Genomic DNA, 20,260 nt, shown 5'->3' with positions numbered 1-20,260 from the left:
CTGACTTCTCCACGTATCTCATTGGCCAGCATTCTGACCTCAGGCCACTGCTAGCTGAAAGGGCCACTGGGAAGTCAAGGAGGCTGAGGCAGAGGATCGCAAGTTCAAAGCCAGCCTCAGCAACAGCGAGGCCCTGTCTCTAAATAAAATATTAAAAAGGGCTGGGGATTGGCTCAGTGGTTAAGTGCTCCGGAGTTCAATCCCCAGGACCAAAAAAGGGGGGGGGGAAGAATAGGAGTCCCCTCCACTGGCCCTGACTGTCTCCTTGCTCACCTCCTCAGCAAACTGGACGAGGATTACCTGTACATGGCGTACGCGGATATCATGGCAAAGGTGAGGCCCTCTCACCAGCCAGGGCAGGCGCCCTGCTCCCCAGCTGCAGTGCCTGTTCACTCACAATGGGGAGTGGATGGGGTTCTCCTCTCACCACCCCTTCGCTGATGTCCCCTTCCCAGAGCTGCCACCTGGAGGAGGGAGGGGAGAGCGGTGAGGCTGAGGAAGAGGAGGCTGAGGTTTCCTTTGAGGTAGGTGGGACCAGGAGGTCCTAGAGGGAGGGTTGGGGGACCCTGGCTGTAGTCGTCTCCCATTCATTCAGCATGTGACCATGTTCTTAGGGACATGGTGGTGACCAAGCCAACCCACTGGGGAGACAGACACATCAACCAAGAGTAAAAGCACAGGGTATTTCCCATGGGACAGAGGTGTGGGGGCAGTGGAGGGGTCCAGGGGGCGGCTCAAAGGTGTACAGCAGCCCAGGCAAGTGCTCGGCCCAGCCTACAGGAGGGCACCAGGGAGGGCTTCTCAGAGGAGGAGGGGTCCAAGCAGAAGGACAAAGGGCATGTGCTGCGGAGGGGTGATTTCATAATACATGCACTTCTTTATTCATCCGTCCAATGACAAGATCTAGCAGTGGGTCCGGTACCTACTGTTCTTGCGAAGTACTGATGAATGTAAGTGACATTTCCAGATGTCTGTAGCAACAAGAATGTGACGCAGAAACATGAGTCTTCTTGGTGACAAAACCACAGGTTCTGCAAACACTGCTATGATTAGTGGCGTCATCTGTAATGGAAAGAGATGCTGAGTTTCCCTTAGAGGGTGGTGAACATGAACGCGGGGCTCTTGTCATCACCCAAGTCCACAGATGCCCTGGACTCTATCTAATGACTCTCTGGTGGTCCCTGGGCCCAGGCTAAGGCTGCTGCATGTCCAGCCCTGATGCCTGTAGACCTTGCCCTAGGCCCAGCCCTGTGCTAGGGTGGGCAGGGCTGCAGCAGGGAGAGCAGGGTGAGGCTGAGGCTGAGAGGGAAGGGCTAGGCCGGGAGCTCGGGCTCAGTGACCCACTGTCTGCTGTCCACACAGGAGAAGGAGATGGAAAAGCAGAGGCTGCTGTACCAGCAGTCACGCCTGCACAACCGTGGGGCTGCAGAGATGGTGCTCCAGATGATCAGCGCCTGCAAAGGTGTGCACCTGCAGCAAGCGCAGGGACTCTGCGCACACCCACCTGTCCGGCTCTCTCCAGCGCCCTGTTCCCTGTGGACCCAGCACATACACTTGGCCATCATGGCACGCCTAGGATTTGCACTCACACCCAGCCCTTCCAAGTTCCCCTTGCACACTTGCCTTGTGATTTCCCGCCCATCCTTCAGTCGCCACGGCCCCTACCTTGCTTGGCACACAGCTCCACCCGCTGCTCTCCCATCCCTGCGACGCTGCCTTCTGGTGGGTGGTGCCCCCAAGCCGGGTGGACCATCTTTTGCCTCTCCTCCACTCCCTCCAGGAGAGACAGGGGCCATGGTGTCCTCCACCCTGAAGCTGGGCATCTCCATCCTCAACGGAGGCAATGCTGATGTGCAGCAGGTAACCAAGGTGCAGGAACTTGGGAGGAGGGCTAAGAGGTGGGAGTGTGCCATGTGACCCTCAGGCCCCCTCCCATGCTGCTCCCTCTACAGAAAATGCTGGATTATCTGAAGGACAAGAAGGACGTTGGCTTCTTCCAGAGTATCCAGGCGCTGATGCAAACATGCAGGTAGGGATGCGGCTCAGTGGTTAAGTGTCCCTGGGTAAAATCCCCAGTACCCAGCTCTGCCCCCACCAGAGAGAGAGAGAGAGAGAGAGAGAGAATGAGAATGAATACTAGAGGGACGTAGCCACTCAACGTGGATAGCTATGCAATTCACAGTAGCCAAGCCGAGGAACCAGCCTCCATGCCTGTAACAGACAAATGGATAAAGAAAATGTCACACACACACACACACAATGGAGTTTACTCAGCTGTAAAGAAAAATGAAATTATGGCATTTGCTAGTAAATGGATGGAACTAGAGAACATGATGCTGAGTGAAATAAGCCAGACCCCAAGTCAAGGATCGAATGTTTTCTCTCATGGGCAAAAACTAGGCCAAAATAAGGGGAAAAAGGAAAGAGATAAAAGGGGGAAGGAATCCCAGGAAAACAGAGAAGAGGTCAGTGGAGTTGAGGGGGGGGGGAAGGGAGAGGGGAAGAGTGGCAGAAACTTTCCCATGTGCCTGTGTGAACGTGGCAGTGACCTCTACCTTTATGGATGTCCATAAGGCATTGATTTTAAAAACTACAAACAAACAGAAGAAAGATCAGTGGAATAGAGGGAAGGGAACAGTGGAGGGAAGGGTGAAGGAGTGGGCACTGAACCGGAGCGGGTTATATTCCATGCCTGTGTAATTGTGTCAGAATGAATCCCAAGGTCATGGATATCTATAATGAACTCATGAAAATATAAAAGAGTGAGTTGAACTGCAGGGGGCGCTGACGCACGTCTGTAATCCCACATGTGCTTCTCAGGAGGCTGGAGCAGGAGGATCACAAGTTCAAGGATAGCCTGGGCAACTTGAGGGGACCCTGTCCCAGAATTTAAAAAAAAAAAAAAAAAAAAAAAAAAGCTGAGACTGTAGCTCAGCGGGAGAGCAACCCTGACCTCCATCCCTGGTTCCAAAACCCACCAACCAAACAACAACAACAAAAACAGGAATGAGTTGTGTTATAGATTCTGGGCAGTGGACCGAAGGTTGTGGAGGGTCCAAGGGAACTCAGTGTCACCACATTCTTGCCATCCTCCTTTCTTTCCTCAGTGTCCTGGATCTCAATGCCTTTGAGAGACAGAACAAGGCGGAAGGGCTGGGCATGGTGAACGAGGACGGAACTGGTGAGACCCTCTCTCAGGCTGCCCTCTCCCTGGGAAGTCCTCCCTCAGGAAGCCCCTGCCCCTCCGCGGCCACCGCCCAGAGTTCCCTGCCCCTAAGACACCCCCTTCCCGAGAGCTCCCTTGGGTTCCTCCCTGCTGGGGCCCCATCTTGGCTTCCCGTTCCTCCAGGGTTGTCCCCCGTGGTCCCCACCCCTGGGTGTCATTCTGTCCTGTGTTCTCTCACCCATCACACACGGCCCCGCCCTCTTCGTGCCCCAGTCTCATGCCCTGGTTGCTGTTCTCTCATTAATGTCCCTAATCCGGGTTAATGGAGTCTCCTCTTTGCTGTGTTTTGACGTGTCTAACCTTCTCCCTGACCTCGCCTCCTGCCTCTCCATCTCCACCTGTCCTCCCCCCTCCCTCCCTCCCTCCCCTCCCCTCCCCTCCCTTGGCTTTTACCCTCCTTTCCTACTCTTGTTCTTGCTAATCTGCTTCCTTCTGTCTTCTGGCTCCTTCTCTCTGCGGACTGTTTTTCTGTGTGTCCCTGTCCTTGTCCTTGACCGTGTCCCTGTTTTGCTGTCCGTCTCCGTCTTTCTTTTTTCCCTCTTTTCTCCTGCTTCCTCCTCCCATCCTGTTGGCTGCCCCAGTCATCAATCGCCAGAACGGTAATTCCCCCGCCCGCCCGCGCCTTGCTGTGCCGCTGCCCTCCCCTTCTAACCCCACCTGCCCCCCCCACCTGGGGACTGAGGATCTGGAACATAGGGAGAGGTGGGGGTGCCATGGCCGAGGAAAGTCTTGAGATAAGGAGCTCGGAGACCAAGATTCAGGGCCCCGATGAGTCGCCAACGAAACTTGGCACGGGGACGTACCTCTTTATCTTCCCTAAGCCTGTTTCTCCATATGTAAAGTAGAAGCCAGAAAAGACAGCAAAGGTCTTTTTCTAGCTGGACATTGTCGGACTTCCAGACCCAGATTCGCAGTCCCGGGGTGGGGTGACCCCCACTCCCACCTTCTCTGCTCTCTGCGCCCCGACCCCAGCTTGATGGGTCGGCAAATCTCCCATCCTCCAACCACACCGGCTGCCCCCAGCATCCAATCTGATTGGTTTGCGCCTGCCTCCCCCGCGCCTGCCTCCTCCGCGCCTGCGCCCCGTTGACCCATTCACGGTCCAGCTCCTCCCTTGCAGCCCACCAGGATTGGCTTCTCTCAGATGCCCATTCCGATTGGCCCATGTTTACACACCCACCCTGGATTGGTACTTTTGAGGCATCTGGGCCAATCAGCTGGCTTTCAATCCCTATCTCTTATCCCAGCCCAGTCCTCCCCTGCTCAGAGATTTTGTGGGAAAGTGACCCCAACCCCCATAATCCATTAACCCCAGCAATCTGGAAGGGGTCAGAGGGTAATACCTGTTGCTTGAATGTCTATGGAGTCAGTAGACACTCCCAGGTGTCACTCAAGTAGTGACATCAGAGGGATCCTGATGCTATAGAAAGACACTTGAGATCCCAGCTTCATGACCCAGGGTCCCTCCAGTCTCCATTTGCGGATGTCGTGGACTCGAGGTCAAAACCCTTGGTGTCATGGATGCCTATAACCCTTATAGTGTCTTTGAAGTAGTGGCCGCTCCTCCCAGCACCCCCGTGCTTTGCGCATGTGTGTGCAGTGTGCATGGGTCGTGTGCATGGATGTGCTGTGTGCTGGCTTCACCTGACCCCTTTTGGGTCCTGCCCTGTCCCTTCCACTCAGGAGAGAAGGTCATGGCTGATGATGAATTCACACAAGACCTGTTCCGGTTCCTGCAGCTGCTCTGCGAGGGACACAACAATGGTGAGGACATTGGGGGGGGCGCAGAGGAAGCTGCGTTTGGGGGTCATCTGGAATGGTTGCCTGAGTTAATTTCCAGCTCCCCTTTCCCCTTCTCAATGATGGCCTCACCAGCCATTCAGACCTCATCTAATCTCAGTCTGCCTACCTTCCAAAATTCCCCTGGAAGTCCTGAAATTCAGCCGCTTGACTTCATTTTCATTTCCCCCCCATCACTCTGAGTCACCAAATGTAATCTGCCAAAATCCAATTTGGCCCCAAATCAATTTGCCCAAATGGGCAGTTAGTCACACTGGTTTTCCCACAGGCATTTGGCAGTGCCTGGAAGGTTCAGCCTGGGGCGGATTTCCATACTTTGGGTCTGTAGGAGAAAAAAAGTTGCCTGTATTTTCAAATGAACTGATCAGATTGATTCATTTATTTTGCATCTAAAATGCACTGCCAGGAAGAAGGTCTGCAGATCCTTTCCTAACATAAGCAAGGGTTTCCACGAGTTTTGTTCTGGTTCAGTCAATTTAACAAGATCAAGGATGCCACAGTGAGTTAATTAAACACACTGCTAATGGGAACATGTAACCCCATGTGGCACACAAAGTTCGCAGCATTAAAAGAACAGTCAAAATTCTGTACAACAGACATTCTACCCAAGGCCATTTCCTATAACAAACATGTGCAATCTCAAGATTGTGGTTACAATGCTTAGCAGGTGCTTATGAAACCACAGACTACCCGGAAATTAACTTTCATGACAAAAATTGGAGTGATTAGAAGTCTAACTTCTAGCTGGGCGCAGTGGCACCTGCTTATAATCTCAGTGACTCAGGAGGCTGAAGCAAGAGGATCCCATTCAAGATCAGCCTGGACAATTTAACAAGACCCTGTCTCAAAATAAAAAGGGCTGCATCTGTAGCTCAGTGGCAGAGTGCCCTAGAGTCCCAAGATATTTCCTTTATCCTTTTCAATAAAGGATAAGACACAATTCATTGTTCTACATTCTCAAAAGCTCATGGATCAAAATTTTTCAAGGTTTAAAAAAAATCTTTGTGCCATGTGACTAAGATTTTCATACTTTAATTTCAAGTATTTATTTATTTTTGGTTCCAAGAATTAAACCCAGGGGTCCTTAACCACAGAGCCACATCCCCAACCCTTTTTTTATATTTTATTTGGAGACAGGGTCTTGCTGAGTTGTTTAGGCCCCGCTTAGGGCCCCACTAAGTTGCTGAGGCTGGCTTTGAACTAGCAATCCTCCTGCCTCAGCCTCCCAAACTTCTGGGATTACAGGCGTGTGCCTGGCTCATTTTTTAAATTTTTATTTTAATTAATTAATTAACTAATTTTTAGTACCAGAGATTGAACTCAAGAGCACTCACCCACTAAGCCACATCCCCAGCCCTATTTTGTATTTTAGTTAGAGACAGGGTCTCACTGAGTTGCTTAGCGCCTCCCTTTTTGCTGAGGCTGGCTTTGAATTCAAAATCCTCCTGCCTCAGCCTCTCAGGCCCCTGGGATTACAGCCATATGCCACTGTACCGGCTCATTCTTTAATTTTTAATGAAAGTGGAATCAGCCTTTGGGTGTAAAATGAATTTTATTCCCTGTGTCTGTGACTATTTGAAAGTGAGAATGTTCTTACAGGTGGGATTTCTATCTCCCAATAAATTTGCAATCCAGTCTTCTGCCTAAATTCATAAATTTACTAACCTGCTCGATCAAATACATATTTGAAATATCTTCCAATTCTCAGACACCTTGCATATCTTGAGTATTCACTATGTCCCTTCTTTTTTTATACCTTTTCTATGACAGTGTTCTCCGTTGGATGAATTCTTTAGAGCAGCGTAGATCTAACAATTTAGGCATATAGTCCAATTCAAATGAGCACGAATCCATATAGCCATTTAAAATAACACAAAGGACTTAGAAAACAGAGTTGATGGGGAAGGCTGTGCATTTGGGTTTTTTTATTTTAAAAAATCTTGAATATTTGAGTATGCTTTTCCTCTATAACATGAAGCCAGACAAAGTGGGCACTTTGGTGAGCCAGCCTGATGGAGGGATTAAGAATCATCCCCAAGGAGATCAGGTGGAAAGAACAACTTAGTGGGGGAGGGGACTCTCAAGGGCTGTGAAAGCCATCCTTGCAAGGTGACATTGCTACAGACATCCAAAGGACTCAACTGAAGCCCACTTTTGTTGCCTGGACAATTCAATGAATTGGTCATTTGGCAAATGGGTCCACAGAGGTGGTTTCATACTAACCTAGAGTCTTTGTGAAAATACAGACTTCTGGCTGTGTGTCGTGGTGCACACCTGTAGTCCTAGCAGTTCAGGAGGCTAAGGCAGGAGGATCTCGAGTTCAGAGCCAGCCTCAGCAAAAAGAAAGACACTAAGCGACTCACTGAGACTCTGCTTCTAAATTAAAAAAAAAAAAATAGGTCTGGGGATGTGGCTCAGAGGCTGAGTAACCCTGAGTTCAATTCCTGGTACTCAACCCAAAGAAGGGGTTGGGGTGTGGCTCAGTGGTTAAGCACCCCTGGATTTAGTCATTCAGGGTACCAAAAAAAAATAGCAACTTTATGCAATAGAACAATGTTTTTCAAATAGTGGCATCAGCTCACTTGAAATTCTGAATCAGTTTAATGCAGAAGTGTCCCCTCCTGGTAGCCCATTGGCATTCCTGGGCAGCTTTAAGACACTGAAAGCCAGTTGAGAGGTTGGGAACTACAGATTTAGTGGGCTGTGGTCGGAATTCTTTTGTAGTTCATTCGAACAGTACAGAAGAGAAAAAATGCCAGAGGATTGGCATACAGAAAGGATATATAAAACTTTGTTTCAAGTATACATAAATATAATTTCAGATTGAATAGGGGTACTGGGTCTCAATGTAAAGTGGCTTTCCTGCTGTAGATTGCAGTTAGGAAACACTGAGAAATTACTGCATAAGAATATAAACTTCACAAGGGCTGAGACTGTTTTCTCATCGGATCTATATCCAGAGTCTGGAACAGTGCCTGGCATATGGTGACCACTCAAGAAATTTGTTGTGTCAAAGAATAAGTGACACTCTTCACTTCCTGTTAGCAAATAGAATATATTGAATAGCACCAGGAGGTAGCTCAGTGGTAGAGGGCTTGCCCAGCGTGTGTGAGTTCCTGGGTTTGATCTCCAGTACCCCCCCCAACACACATGTATATGTGATCCTCATCTCCTTGATGCCAATCCTTATCTCCCCTGGCCTTTAAAAGGAGACACTCAATAAATATTTGCTGAATAAATAAATGAATGACCACTTTTGCATCTTCCCTACAGATAGTAAGCACTCAAAAAAATTTAAGAAACAAAAGGAGGACCTAATCTTTATTTTCACTACACATACTAGGTGCTCAATAAAAAATTTGTTAGGGAAAAAAACAAATGAATAAATGATTGATCCTCCACAATATCTGGTACATAGTAGGCCCTCAGTAGTAATTTTAGATAAATAATCCTCCATCTTTCTCTGACACATAGTAGGTACTTGATATATAGCTATTAAATAAATTAATGAGGTTTCTCACTCTTGAGTTAACCCACACTTTCTTTCTCTTCTAGTGCATAATTCTTGCTTTTCTAAAAAAAATCTCTGCTGTGCCTCAAAATAATTCATTACTTTCCGGGCACAAGCCACACATCTGTAAACCCAGCAAATCTGTAAACCCAGCAATTTGGGAGGCTGAGGCAAAGGGATTACTAGCTTCAGCAATTTATCGAGGCCCAAAGCAACTTTGTGAAACCCTGTCCTGAAAAATTTAAAAAGGCAAGAGATGTAGCTCAGTGGTGAAGTGCCCCTGTGTTCAATCCCCACTACAAAAGTTAAAAATTAACTAATATATATCTCCTGGAATACCATAGGCACTCAAATATTTATTGCACAATGAACAAATGATTCCCTGTCCACCTCCCCTAACACGTTAGGTGCTCAATGAATAAATGCTTTTTCACCTCCTTAGATTTCCAAAACTACCTAAGGACACAGACAGGGAACACGAACACTATTAACATCATCATCTGCACAGTGGACTACCTCCTGCGGCTGCAGGTGAGGATGAGACCTCCCAGGTGGGACCTGCCGCAGGGCCGCTGTGGGACCACGATTGACCCCAGCACCTCTCACACCCTGCCCACCCCACAGGAGTCCATCAGTGACTTCTACTGGTACTACTCGGGCAAGGATGTCATTGAGGAGCAGGGCAAGAGGAACTTCTCCAAGGCCATGTCGGTGGCAAAACAGGTGTTCAACAGCCTCACTGAATACATACAGGTAGGGCCAGCACGCTGGGATGGGAGGAGGGGGCAGCCCTGCATCTAGTGCCCTGCCTGGCCTCACGCAGCCCCCTGCCCCAGGGCCCCTGCACCGGGAACCAGCAGAGCCTGGCGCACAGCCGCCTCTGGGACGCAGTGGTGGGATTCCTGCACGTGTTCGCCCACATGATGATGAAGCTCGCTCAGGTTCGAGCCCCTCTGATCTTCCTCGGCCTGCATCCGGGCATCCCCGACTGGTCCCTTTCCAAGACCTGCCCCCTTGGTCAATTTCTCTCTCCAACGCTCCCGGCAAGTTCCAGACTGGTTTCCATCCCCTGGCCGGATCCACCTTCCTCCCAGATTGCCTCCCGCATGAGCCCGCCTCCTCCTTGCGCCCACCAATCCGCCAGTTTCCCACCCGTACTTCTATTGGTTGAACGTGCTGGGCCCCACCCCTTCTGGTCGCAGCTCCTCTATGATTGGCTGACGTTCTTTTCTCTCTGCGGAGAGCCCTGGGGTGGGGCGGGGCCGGCCGCTAGGGCAGAGCGGGTGAAGAGCGTTGCTCCCTTTGTCCTGCCTGCGGCAGATGACGCCTGTGCCAGGCCTCCGTGAAGTAAGGTCCCAACTCCAGAACCCTCGCGTCCCCGTCTTCCCCACCCCCTTGTGCCTCGCAGCCTCGCTAGTGACGCGCCAACGCTTCGTCCTTTGCTCTGCTTCCGTTTGATAAGCATATTCGAGGCTGCCATAGAGAGTTGGGCAGAATCAGGACGCCTGACGTCAGGACGGGCACTGTCCTGACCTAGACATCATCCACATAGCGGTGTCTGCGTTACAGTAGTTCCCAGCAGGTGGCAGTGAAGCATCCTGTATATTGCAGTTTCCCAGCAGGAAATGTCTTGATGGGAAACTTTTTCTAATTTATCCAAAGGTGCCACAGGGGCTGGCAGCAACCCTTTCTGCTGTCCTCTGACTTTGGGGAAGGAGGTCAACTAGGAGCGCAGTTCCTCAGTGTCAGGTCATTGGTGTCATCTTAAAATGCTGGAGGAAGTCCACCTCTAAATCCTGCAGCGTTAGTTTATTGGCCAAGGTCTAGGTCTAGGTTGGAAGGTATAGAAATCCAGTGCCAAGTGGGGGCTTAAGGCGAGAAAATGAATTTAGAAGTTTGCATCACAGATCTGGGCTTAGGCTGGGGTCAGCAGGAAAGTCTGTCTCCTCTTTGGCTTCATTCTCAGTCAGGCTCTCTGCACGGGCAGAAAAAATGGTGGCCTCAGTGGGAAAGAGTCCAGTGGGAAAGAGCATCTCTTGGCTCAAAGCACCAGAAAAAGACCTGAGATTCCATCTGATTGGACATTGAGTCATATGACCCTTCCCTGAATCAAAGGGAAGAAAGTGGTGATTGGTCAGACCTAGTCTTATACCCACCCCTAGAACCCAGGATGCACCGTGAGAGTAGAATCTGGAGCCCCACGCAGTTGAGGAATTAAAAGAAGAGAGGGACTGGATCATGGTCAGACCCAAACTGCAGACGCCCATTCATTTTAGGATTTTGAAGTCCTGGAGTGTCGGAACCTTAGAATCTGAATGCAGAGTTTTGGAACTATGGAAATATGTTAGAATCAGAATCAACACCTTCTAGAATAGCGTGGAGGACGAAGGAACTCCTCCCAGTCCTGTCCACTCTGTTAGGTGGAACCATGTGACATTACCATTCTGTGTGTCCAAATGGTCACATATTGGCAATTTCATGTGACTCAATCTAATGCAAATGCCAGAAGGTGGAAATTTGACTCTGTTGGCCCTACGCCAGGCTCTGTGGCAGGGAACACAGGGCACTACCATCTTCCCCTCAGAGAGCTTACCAGGAAGCACGGGGCTACCTCCCCAGCCTTCCTCCTGAACTCCGAGTCCCACCTTTCCCATCACACGTTATATTTCAATACGCAGGTCAGCACCCTCCACAACCAGGCACCCCTTTCCAGATCTGGGCCTCTGTCTCCCTTTGTCCATCTGCTTCTGTCCAGAATGTCCGCTCCTGAGGCATTTAGACCTCCTTGTCTGCCAGCCCCACTCCTGTCACATCACCTGCTGGGCCTGCTCCCTTCCCCCAAGTGCCAGTCCCACCCCCACAATCTTGTCTCTCTGCCCCCTCCCCTGCTTCCGAGGAACATGTCTGGACTCGGGTCCCCTCGGAGGTAAGAAGGGAGAAAAAAGGGGGTCTTAGGCCCGATGGGTAAGTGAGGGGGGCAGAAGCAGCTGGCGGTGGGGGAAGTGTCTCTGCAGAGGCCCCCTCTTACCCGCCTGGGACATGGGATCTCTAGGACTCCAGCCAGATCGAGCTGCTGAAGGAGCTGCTGGACCTACAGAAGGACATGGTGGTGATGTTGCTGTCACTGTTGGAAGGTAAATACCAGAGGGTGGGTATGGGGACAGTACAAAGGTTCAGACAAGACTGAACATGACCTTCTGAGACCGGGAGACTCCAGCTCTCAGCCCTAGCTGACATGATGACATTAGTGTCAGGGTCAGTAAGCTGTTAAAGAGTTTGCAATAGCAAGCCCAGCAAACACTTACTGAGCTTGTACTATAGGGGGGCCCTGAGTGTATTATACTAATTTATTGAGTCCCCAGAAAAATCTTAAAAAGTGTGTGGCCTATTATAAAAGTGGATACTGTATTTATATATTTAATATTTATTTGTCAAGTGTAACAACACATTGTATCCTGTATTCATATTTATTTATTAACATCAGTTAGCTTTTGCCGTGTAACAAATATCCCCCAAACCGCAACAACTTGAAACCATATATTTTTACTAATTAATAAAACAGTTTAAGAAACATACAAACATACATTCCTAGAGAATTTTAAATCAAATGTGGCAAAATGTAAACAATCGATGATTCTGGAATATATGAAGGTCCCTTGTACTTACTATTCTTGCAACTTTTACGTAAATTTAGATTATGTTATAATGAAAAGCTATGAGAAAATGAACAGGAGGCACACCCCAGCCACTGCCTGTAGAGGAAGTGTGGGGTCCCAGTTTGCCGTAGTCTCCACCTCTCCCTGCTGTCTTCCCTGGGCCACCTTCCTCATCCATGGACCGGGCTGACCTCTGTGGACCAGTGAAGCCTTTAGTTGTCTGGGCTGTGAGTCATTAGCTCTAGGTTCAAATCCTTCCCCACCCGCTTACTGGCTATGTGGCCTGAGTGGGTGATTTTCTCTTGAGCCTCAGTTCTCTCACCTGTAAAACCAGAGAGGAACACCCACTTCCCTACAAGGCTGTCATGAGATGGTGTAGTGCTGGGACATCACCTGCACAGCCTCTGGCTCCCGCTGCCAGCCTGTGTCCCTCTCTTTTTATTGGTGATGTCTCCAGCTAGAGGGGGAGCTAGGCGAAGGTGAGATCAGCCGGGTTGGCCAGGGGCGCTTATGGAGATCAGGAGGTGACCCTCGGAGGGGAGGTTTGGGAGCTAGGGGACAAGCTTCCACCTGCACAGAGGCGGGGACCTCGGGAGCCTCGGGTGGCTTCTGAGTGGAGAGGGACAAGCCCAGGGAATTCAGAAAGGGGCTCCGCTGAGCTGTACTGACTGGGGCTGCCCACAGGGAACGTGGTGAACGGCATGATTGCCCGGCAGATGGTGGACATGCTGGTGGAGTCCTCGTCCAACGTGGAGATGATCCTCAAGTTCTTTGACATGTTCCTGAAGCTCAAGGACATCGTGGGCTCTGAGGCCTTCCAGGACTACGTCACCGACCCTCGCGGTCTCATCTCCAAGAAGGACTTCCAGAAGGTGGGTGCCGGGTAGTGGGGGGGCCCTGGGTCCAGGGGGTTGCCAGCTGCCAGCCGGGGCTTCCTGGCTCCCTGCCTTGAGCAGGAGACCTCTCTGGAAGCCTCTGTTTCCTTACCTGAAAAATGGGATAGAATAGGACTTGGGTTGTTTTGAGGATGAAATGCATTAACAGTAACATAAATGAGAATCATTGTTACTGTTATCTTTCTTAATAGTTTTAACATTATCATAATTAGGAACAGGGATCTGTTATTCAATCAACAGACATTTACTGGGTTTCTTTTCTGAGCCCAGCCCTGTCCTGTGGACCCAGCAACAACCAAGACAGACACAGCCCCTACCTCCATGGGACTTAGAATCTAACTGAGTAGGCCTTCATTCAATTTTCACATCCTGAAGAAACTTTTTACTTTGTCAAGGATCCAGCCCAGAACCTGGAGTTGCATTTAGGGGTCTCGTCTCTGCCCTGTTAAGCCGTCACTAACTAGGCCACTACGGGTCTGAAGAATGAAGTTGTTGGGAGGGGTGGAATGGAACCAGCTTCTTCGGGAGCTGGATCCTTCTCTGTCTGCCTCTCCCGGGCCAGCTACGCCATCTGACCTTTTTTTTTTTTTTTTGGTACCAGAGATTGAACCCGGGGTGCTTGATACCTGAGCCATATCCCTGGTCCTTTTTATATTTTATTTAGAGACAGGGTCTCACTGAGTTGCTTAGGGCCTCACTAAATTGCTGAGGCTGGCTTTGAACTTGCGATCCTCTGCCTCAGCCTCCCACGTTGCCAGGATTACAGGCATGCACCACTATGCCTGGCTTCTCTGCCATCTGTCCCAATGCACCCTGGGCAAGTCACTGTTCCGTGAGCCTTAGGTTTCTCCTCTGTAAAATGGGGTGTCAGTTGATCACAGAAACTACAGTGGAGGTAGCAGCCCCTGGGATACGGTGCACACCCTAGAGACGGCGGCTGCTATGCTTACTGCCTGAATTTGTGGCAGGGGTTGCTGAGGATGAACCAGGGCCTTGTGCATGCTGAGTGTAGTTCTGCCACTGAGCTGGACCCCAGGCCCCCAGATCTCTCCCATCCCCATCTTAATTGTGCATTTGGAAATAACTTCAGGTTTATAGATGAGTTGCATAAACATATCATTTCTGCATACCCTCCCCCAGGCTGCCTGAATGTTAGTTTTTTACCAAATCTGCTCCATCACGATTTCCCTTTACCTCTAGATACTGCAGTGTGTATTTCCTGAGCTCAAGTTCATTCTCTTACATAACCACAGAACAATTATGCAAATCAGGCAACTCACAGTGATACCTGTCGCTATCTAACCCTCAGATGGCATTCAGTTCTCTCATGGTGAAGAGATTTTTTGTCTTTGTCAAGATCCAGCCCAGGAGCCTCCCCTGCTCCCCAGGGCAATGCCTGCTTCCCTAGCCTCTCCCCGCACTCCTGGGAACCCTGCCTTCCCAGCCCATCTCTCTCGCCTAGTAAATGGCACTGTGGTTCAGTGGTGGAGCACTTGCCTAGCATGCAAGATACCGCGGGTCCCGTCCCAGCACTGCAGAAAGGAAAGAGAACATCACGGACCCGAACACTTCACTGTCACGAAAAGAGCTAATATTTATGATATTTTCATTCCATGCCAGGTCCCGTGTGGAAATGAATCAGCTCATTTCATCCTTATCCCAGTCCCTGGCGGTCAGGGCCGCTTTGTCTTCCCATTTTACAGATGTGGAAACTGAGGTTTGGGATAGTGATGTGTCATGCCCAGGTCACCCAGCTAGGTGACAAATCTGAGATTAGAACTTAGGTAGCCCCATACTAGAGTACACTGGCCCAGATCCATCTTCTAATCTAGTCTAATAAACAGTCCAAGGGGCTGGGGATATAGCTCAGTTGGTATATCACATGCACAAGGCCCTGGGTTCAATCCCCAGCACCACAAAAATAAATAAATACATAAATAGCAGGCAGCCAGATGCAGAGTACACCTAGGATTTGGTCCCATGGACTCAGGAGGCGGAGGCTGGCTGGTCACAAGTTAGAGGCCAGCTTCAGCAACTTAGCAAGACCCGCTCTCACAATTAAAAAATAAATAAATAAAAAGGGCTGGGGATGTGGTTCAAGAGACTGGCAGGAGGTTCTGGGAGAAGGAGGCCGCAAGAGAACCAAAAAGAAAAAAAATCTGGAAAGAGAAAAAGAGAACCAAAAAGCACTATGAGGGAGGTAAAGTGCACGTCATTCATTTTATTTATTCATTCGTTTTTTTTGTTTTTGGTACCAGGGATTGAACCCAGGGGTTTAACCACTGAGCCACATCCCCAGCCCTTTTTGTATTTAACTTAGAGACAGGGTCTCCCTGGGTTGCTTAGGGCCTCGCTAAGTTGCTGAGGCTGGCTTTGAACTCAAGATCCTCCTGCCTCAGCCTCCTGAGCTGCTGGGATGACAGGCGTGTGCCACCCCGCCTGGCTCACATCATTCATTTTAAATGGCTAAGGATCCCTCCAACGTGTGGGGCTCCCAGATCCAAGGTTTGATGTCGTTTTACAGCTCAGCATTCACAGAGTTCCAATCTAGAACTTGGGAAGTTGTACTTGTGTCATCGTTTTTGAATACATCGTTTTGGATCTGGGCGAGTGTACTCTAGTATGGGGCTACCTAAGTTCTAATCTCAGAAGTTGTACTTGTGTCATCCTACATCATTTTTTCCACAAAAATACAAATACTCTTATTTTCCTCCTTCCTTTCATAATAGGGTACTATTTGCCAGTCTGTATTACTTAACAAAATATTCTGGAGATTGAAGAGCTTCCTCATTCTTTTTTTATAGGTGCTCAGTTTTCTACTTTGAGTGTATATTATGGTTTATTTGCCCGTTCCCTGTCAAGGGACACTTGTTTTGTTCCTAGCATTCACTAATACAACCCATGCGGCAGTCAGGGCTGCCATGCATGGTTTTGCAAGTTGTGCACTGCAGAAGGGTGCAGTTTACAGCACAGTGTACATTTGTCGGTGTATTACTGCCAAACTCCAGCAGGTGGAAGTGAGCATGCTAAGAAAGGCTCTATGAGCCACTCGCAGTGCCGGCTGTCATGAACACACACTCTGTACGTGAGTAGTTTATATCAGAGGATAGATTTCCAAGAGGACTGCTGGGCTCAACGGTAAAATAAATGGACTTGTCATCTGAGATCTTGCCATTCATGTTCCCCTCCTATTAGTGACATTGAGAGTGCCTGTTTCCCCATGGCCTTGCCACCAGATCGCATTCTCAAATCTTGGATTTTTGCCAATCTGATAGGTAAAAAACGGAGTCACAGTGCAATTTTAACTTGCATGTCTCCCTCCCATGAGGCGGCTGAGGCTCTTTGCGTGCTGTTTCTTTTATTTTAATTGTTTCTGTGAATCGACCCTATCTTGACTCATTTCTATTGAAACACTGGTATTTTTTCCCAGGGGCTCTTTATATACTGGATTGGTTAAAACTTTATTAGTGGTAGGAGTTGTGTCTATTTTTCTTTATTCATCATTTGTCTTTTGACTTACTTTCTGGTGTTATCTTGGTGATGCAAAATACTTGGTTTTTATATGGAAAATATTTTATTTTACTTTTTATTCTTTTATTTTTTATTTTTGGATACTAGAGATTGAACCCAGAAACACTTTACTCCTAAGCCACATTCCTAGTCCTTTTTATTTATATTTTATTTTGAGACAGGGTCTCACTAAGTTACGTAAGACTTTGCTAAGTTGCTGAGGCTGGCCTTGAACTTGCAAATCAGTCCTCTTGCTTCAGCCTCCCAAGTTGCTGAGATGACAGGCGTGTACCACTGCACCTGGCTTATATTTTAAATATTTTTTATTAATTTTTAACTAAATAGGTAATATTAGCCAAACAGGAATACATTCTTCTTTTAAAAGTTAAGAATTTATCGTCAGGGTTACTGTCACCTTTGGTCCTCATCTCCAGTCCTGCTGTCATCCCACATCTCCAAAGGCTGCCGTTGTTACACAGGGGTGAATATCTCCCTAGATATTTTTTTTCTGCATTTCATTCATATGCAAATTTGCATCAAAATATAGCAATGCTTTATAATTCACAAGTTCTTCCTGGTTGATTTAGTTCTTGACAGTTTACAAAACATGTCTCCACTGAGGAAGGGCTTTGCAGATTCCAAAACATCTTCTTTGGTTAAAAAGCCTTTGGGGGGGGGGCCTGGGGTCGTGGCTCAGTGGTAGAGCGCTTGCCTAGCTTGCATGAGGTACTGGGTTCGATCCCTGGCACCACCTAAAAAGAAATAAAATAAAGGTGTTCTGTTCATCTACAACTAAAAAATTAAAGAAAAATTTTAAAGGAAAAAAAAGACTTTATTTTAAGTAAAAGTATCTTCATTGAGATATAATTCACATGCCAGCAAACCCACCCATTTCAAATGTGCCGTTCTGTGGCTTTTAGTGTATTTACAGAATCGTGCCATCACCACTACAATCTAATTTCAGAACATTTTTAAGCACCCAAAAAAGGGAACCCCGTGCCCTTTATTTTATCTATTTATTTGCAGTGGTTGTGATTACCCTTTTAGCAGCAGTTGCTTTACTTAGCAGGGCCTTTAGCCGTCACTTCCTGTTACCCCTCCCCCAACCCCGGAGGATCCATTCTTGGGCTTTGTCTCTCTGTAGATTTGCCTATTCTGGACACTTTGTATCAATGGTGTCCTACAGTGTGTCATCTTACAAGATTTTTTTTTTTTTTAATTTGACAAACCACAATGGCATTAGCACTGCTAACCAAAGGCAAAATGATAAAAATGAAACAAAAAGTTATCTGTAATTTTTTTTTTTTTTTTAATACCAGGGATTGAACTCAGAGGTGCTTAACCCCTGAGTCACATCCCCAGCCCTTTTGATTTTTTCATTTTTGAGACAGGGTCTTGCTGAGTTGCTAGAGCCTTGCTAAAATGGCTGAGGCTGGCTTTGGATCGGGATCCTCCTGCCTCAGCCTCCCAAGTGCTGGGATTACAGGTGTGTACCACCGTGCCAGCTCATAATTCTTTAAATCATCAAATATCTAGTCAGTGTTTAAGTTTTCAGCTATTTTATCTACTGTTTTTCAGTTTCTTAGAATCCAAACACCATCTACCCATTGTGATTGGTTGATGTTTCCTTCAATTTCCTTTAATCTATTGCTTCCCCTTGGTCCCTTTTTCTCTGTCCTTCCCTTTTATCTGCTGAACACCCAGGTGCTTGGTCCTATAGGGCAGCATTGCCCAACAGACAGATTCGGAGCAACATGTATAACGTAAAATTTTTTAGTAGCCACACTTTTTAGAGTAAGAAGAATTATGTGTAACTTAGTATTTCCAAAGCATCATTTCAAAATTATTATTATTATTATTTTAATTTTTTTAGTTGTCGTTGAACACATTACCTTTATTTTTATTTATTTTTATGTGGTGCTGAGGATCGAACCCAGCTAGGCGAGCGCTATACCACTGAGCCACCACCCCAGCCCATGATTTCAAAATTATTAATTGGATATTTTGCATTGTTTCCCCATGACGTCTCTCATGGGCTAATGGTGTCCTAGTCGCAGAGTTCCCCGTGATCTGAGTCTGGTGGATGCAACCTCCTGGTTTCACTTCACATGTTCCTCTGTCCCTGTTTCCTATAAACTGGAACTTAAGTTGGGGGTTTTTAATCAGATCCCGGCTTGGGGTTTGTAGGTTTTTTGTCTGTTTGCCGGGATCCTTATGTGGTTGTGTGTCCATCTGTTAGGAGCTGCACCCTCCGGTCACTGTTTCTTTTGTGTTGTGAGCAGCTGTTGATGTTCAATGCTCATAAACATTGGCTTCTTAGAGATGGCAAAATGGTGATATTCTCATCTCTGAATGTTGGACTATTTACAAAGCATCATGAGGTTTCCCAAACACAAAGCATCCTGTGCTTCCCCAAACTTGCTTTTCCATTTCTTTATGGTTTAAAAGGCATGTCCAGAATTTAAAAGACTTAACTGCTTTTCCAAAAGTGGAACAAATTTCAGAACTCTTCTCAACTTTCAAGACGCTTCATGCATTAGACAAATGTGAATGTATTAGTCAGCTTTCCATCTCTATAATGAAATACCTGAGGCCATTAACTTATAAAGAGCAAAGGTTTCCTGTGGCCTACTCTTCTGGAGGTTCCAGTCCAAGATCCAGCAGCCCCGTGGCTTTGGGCCCCTGGTGAAGCCAGCATATTATATTATGGCAGGAACACGTGGCAGAGCACACTCACCTCATGAGCTAGGAAGCAAAATCGAGACAGGAAGGCCTCAAGAGTATGCCACCAATGACCAAGGACCTCCCATCAGTCCCACCTACCTCTCAGCAGTGCCACCTCTGTACCAAGCCGTTAGCACCGTGGGGGGCCACTCCAGACCACAGCACGAGGTGAATACATCCTGGGTGACAGGCGCCGCCCTAGTCCCGAGGGCACAACAGTGAGCAAAACAGAGACCCTGCCTGGAAGCTGAGAGTCCCGTGGGAGGGGACAGTTGAAGTCAGTAAATCAGCAGAATAACTGCAGGCTCTAATCTGTGGTCTGGAGGCGACCAGCCAGCATGGGGGGGGGGGCGTGCCCTGCATTCCGGGTGGCTGGGGGCAATTTTCTTAGGGGGGGTGTTGGAGCTGTGCCCTATGAAGGTGAGGGACATTCTAGTGTCCCAGGCAAGGGGACAGCAAATGTAAAGGCAGAAAAATGGAAACAGAGGGACAGAAAAGAGGCCAGTGTGGTGCAGGGGGAGGTTGAGGGGAGGGATGAGGGAGAGTCTGAGGGGGGAGAGGGACAGATGGGCAGGGCCCCTGGGCTCCAGGGGGACCCTGACTGTTACCCTGACAGAGATGGAGTCCAGGGAGGACTCGTGACCCACTGGGTGTGGGGACAGTGGGGGATCAGAGATGAGGAAGGAGGCTTCTGTGGTGGCCGAGGTGGGAGTCTGGAGCAGGCAGAAGTGGGTGGGTCCTGGGTCTATTTAGAAAGCAGAACTGACAGATCAACGGAGGGATAAGATGTAGGCGGTGAGAAAAAAGAGAAACTCCAGGATGACTCAAAGAGCTTAGCTTCGGCACCTAGGTGGGTGGGGACGCTATTCCTGTGATGGCTAAGACTGTGGGCCGAGAGGTCTGGATAGAAAAAGTTCAGTTCCGGATGCTTCCATTG

The 20,260-nt window shown here is 48.3% G+C and overlaps 1 protein-coding gene across 2 annotated transcripts in view; it reads left to right on the top strand.

Moving 5' to 3' along the window:
• The window catches only part of Ryr1 (ryanodine receptor 1), a 111,602-nt gene that overhangs the window by 72,813 nt on the left and 18,529 nt on the right, over positions 1-20,260 (top strand). The window contains exons 76-88 of one of the 2 annotated variants that reach the window (XM_026412129.2): positions 282-333; positions 456-524; positions 1,363-1,462; positions 1,781-1,860; positions 1,953-2,029; positions 3,108-3,181; positions 3,808-3,825; positions 4,910-4,990; positions 8,980-9,068; positions 9,162-9,290; positions 9,374-9,478; positions 11,590-11,671; positions 12,878-13,065. In XM_026412129.2, the coding sequence (XP_026267914.2) occupies positions 282-333; positions 456-524; positions 1,363-1,462; positions 1,781-1,860; positions 1,953-2,029; positions 3,108-3,181; positions 3,808-3,825; positions 4,910-4,990; positions 8,980-9,068; positions 9,162-9,290; positions 9,374-9,478; positions 11,590-11,671; positions 12,878-13,065 (1,144 nt within the window). The remainder of the gene's footprint in view (positions 1-281; positions 334-455; positions 525-1,362; positions 1,463-1,780; positions 1,861-1,952; positions 2,030-3,107; positions 3,182-3,807; positions 3,826-4,909; positions 4,991-8,979; positions 9,069-9,161; positions 9,291-9,373; positions 9,479-11,589; positions 11,672-12,877; positions 13,066-20,260) is intronic. The other variant, XM_026412131.2, reaches the window with a different exon arrangement.

Source organism: Urocitellus parryii, chromosome 15 (genome assembly GCF_045843805.1).
Source record: "Urocitellus parryii isolate mUroPar1 chromosome 15, mUroPar1.hap1, whole genome shotgun sequence".
Taxonomy (NCBI): Eukaryota; Metazoa; Chordata; class Mammalia; order Rodentia; family Sciuridae; genus Urocitellus; species Urocitellus parryii.
This window is presented reverse-complemented; position numbering and strand designations above follow the sequence as displayed.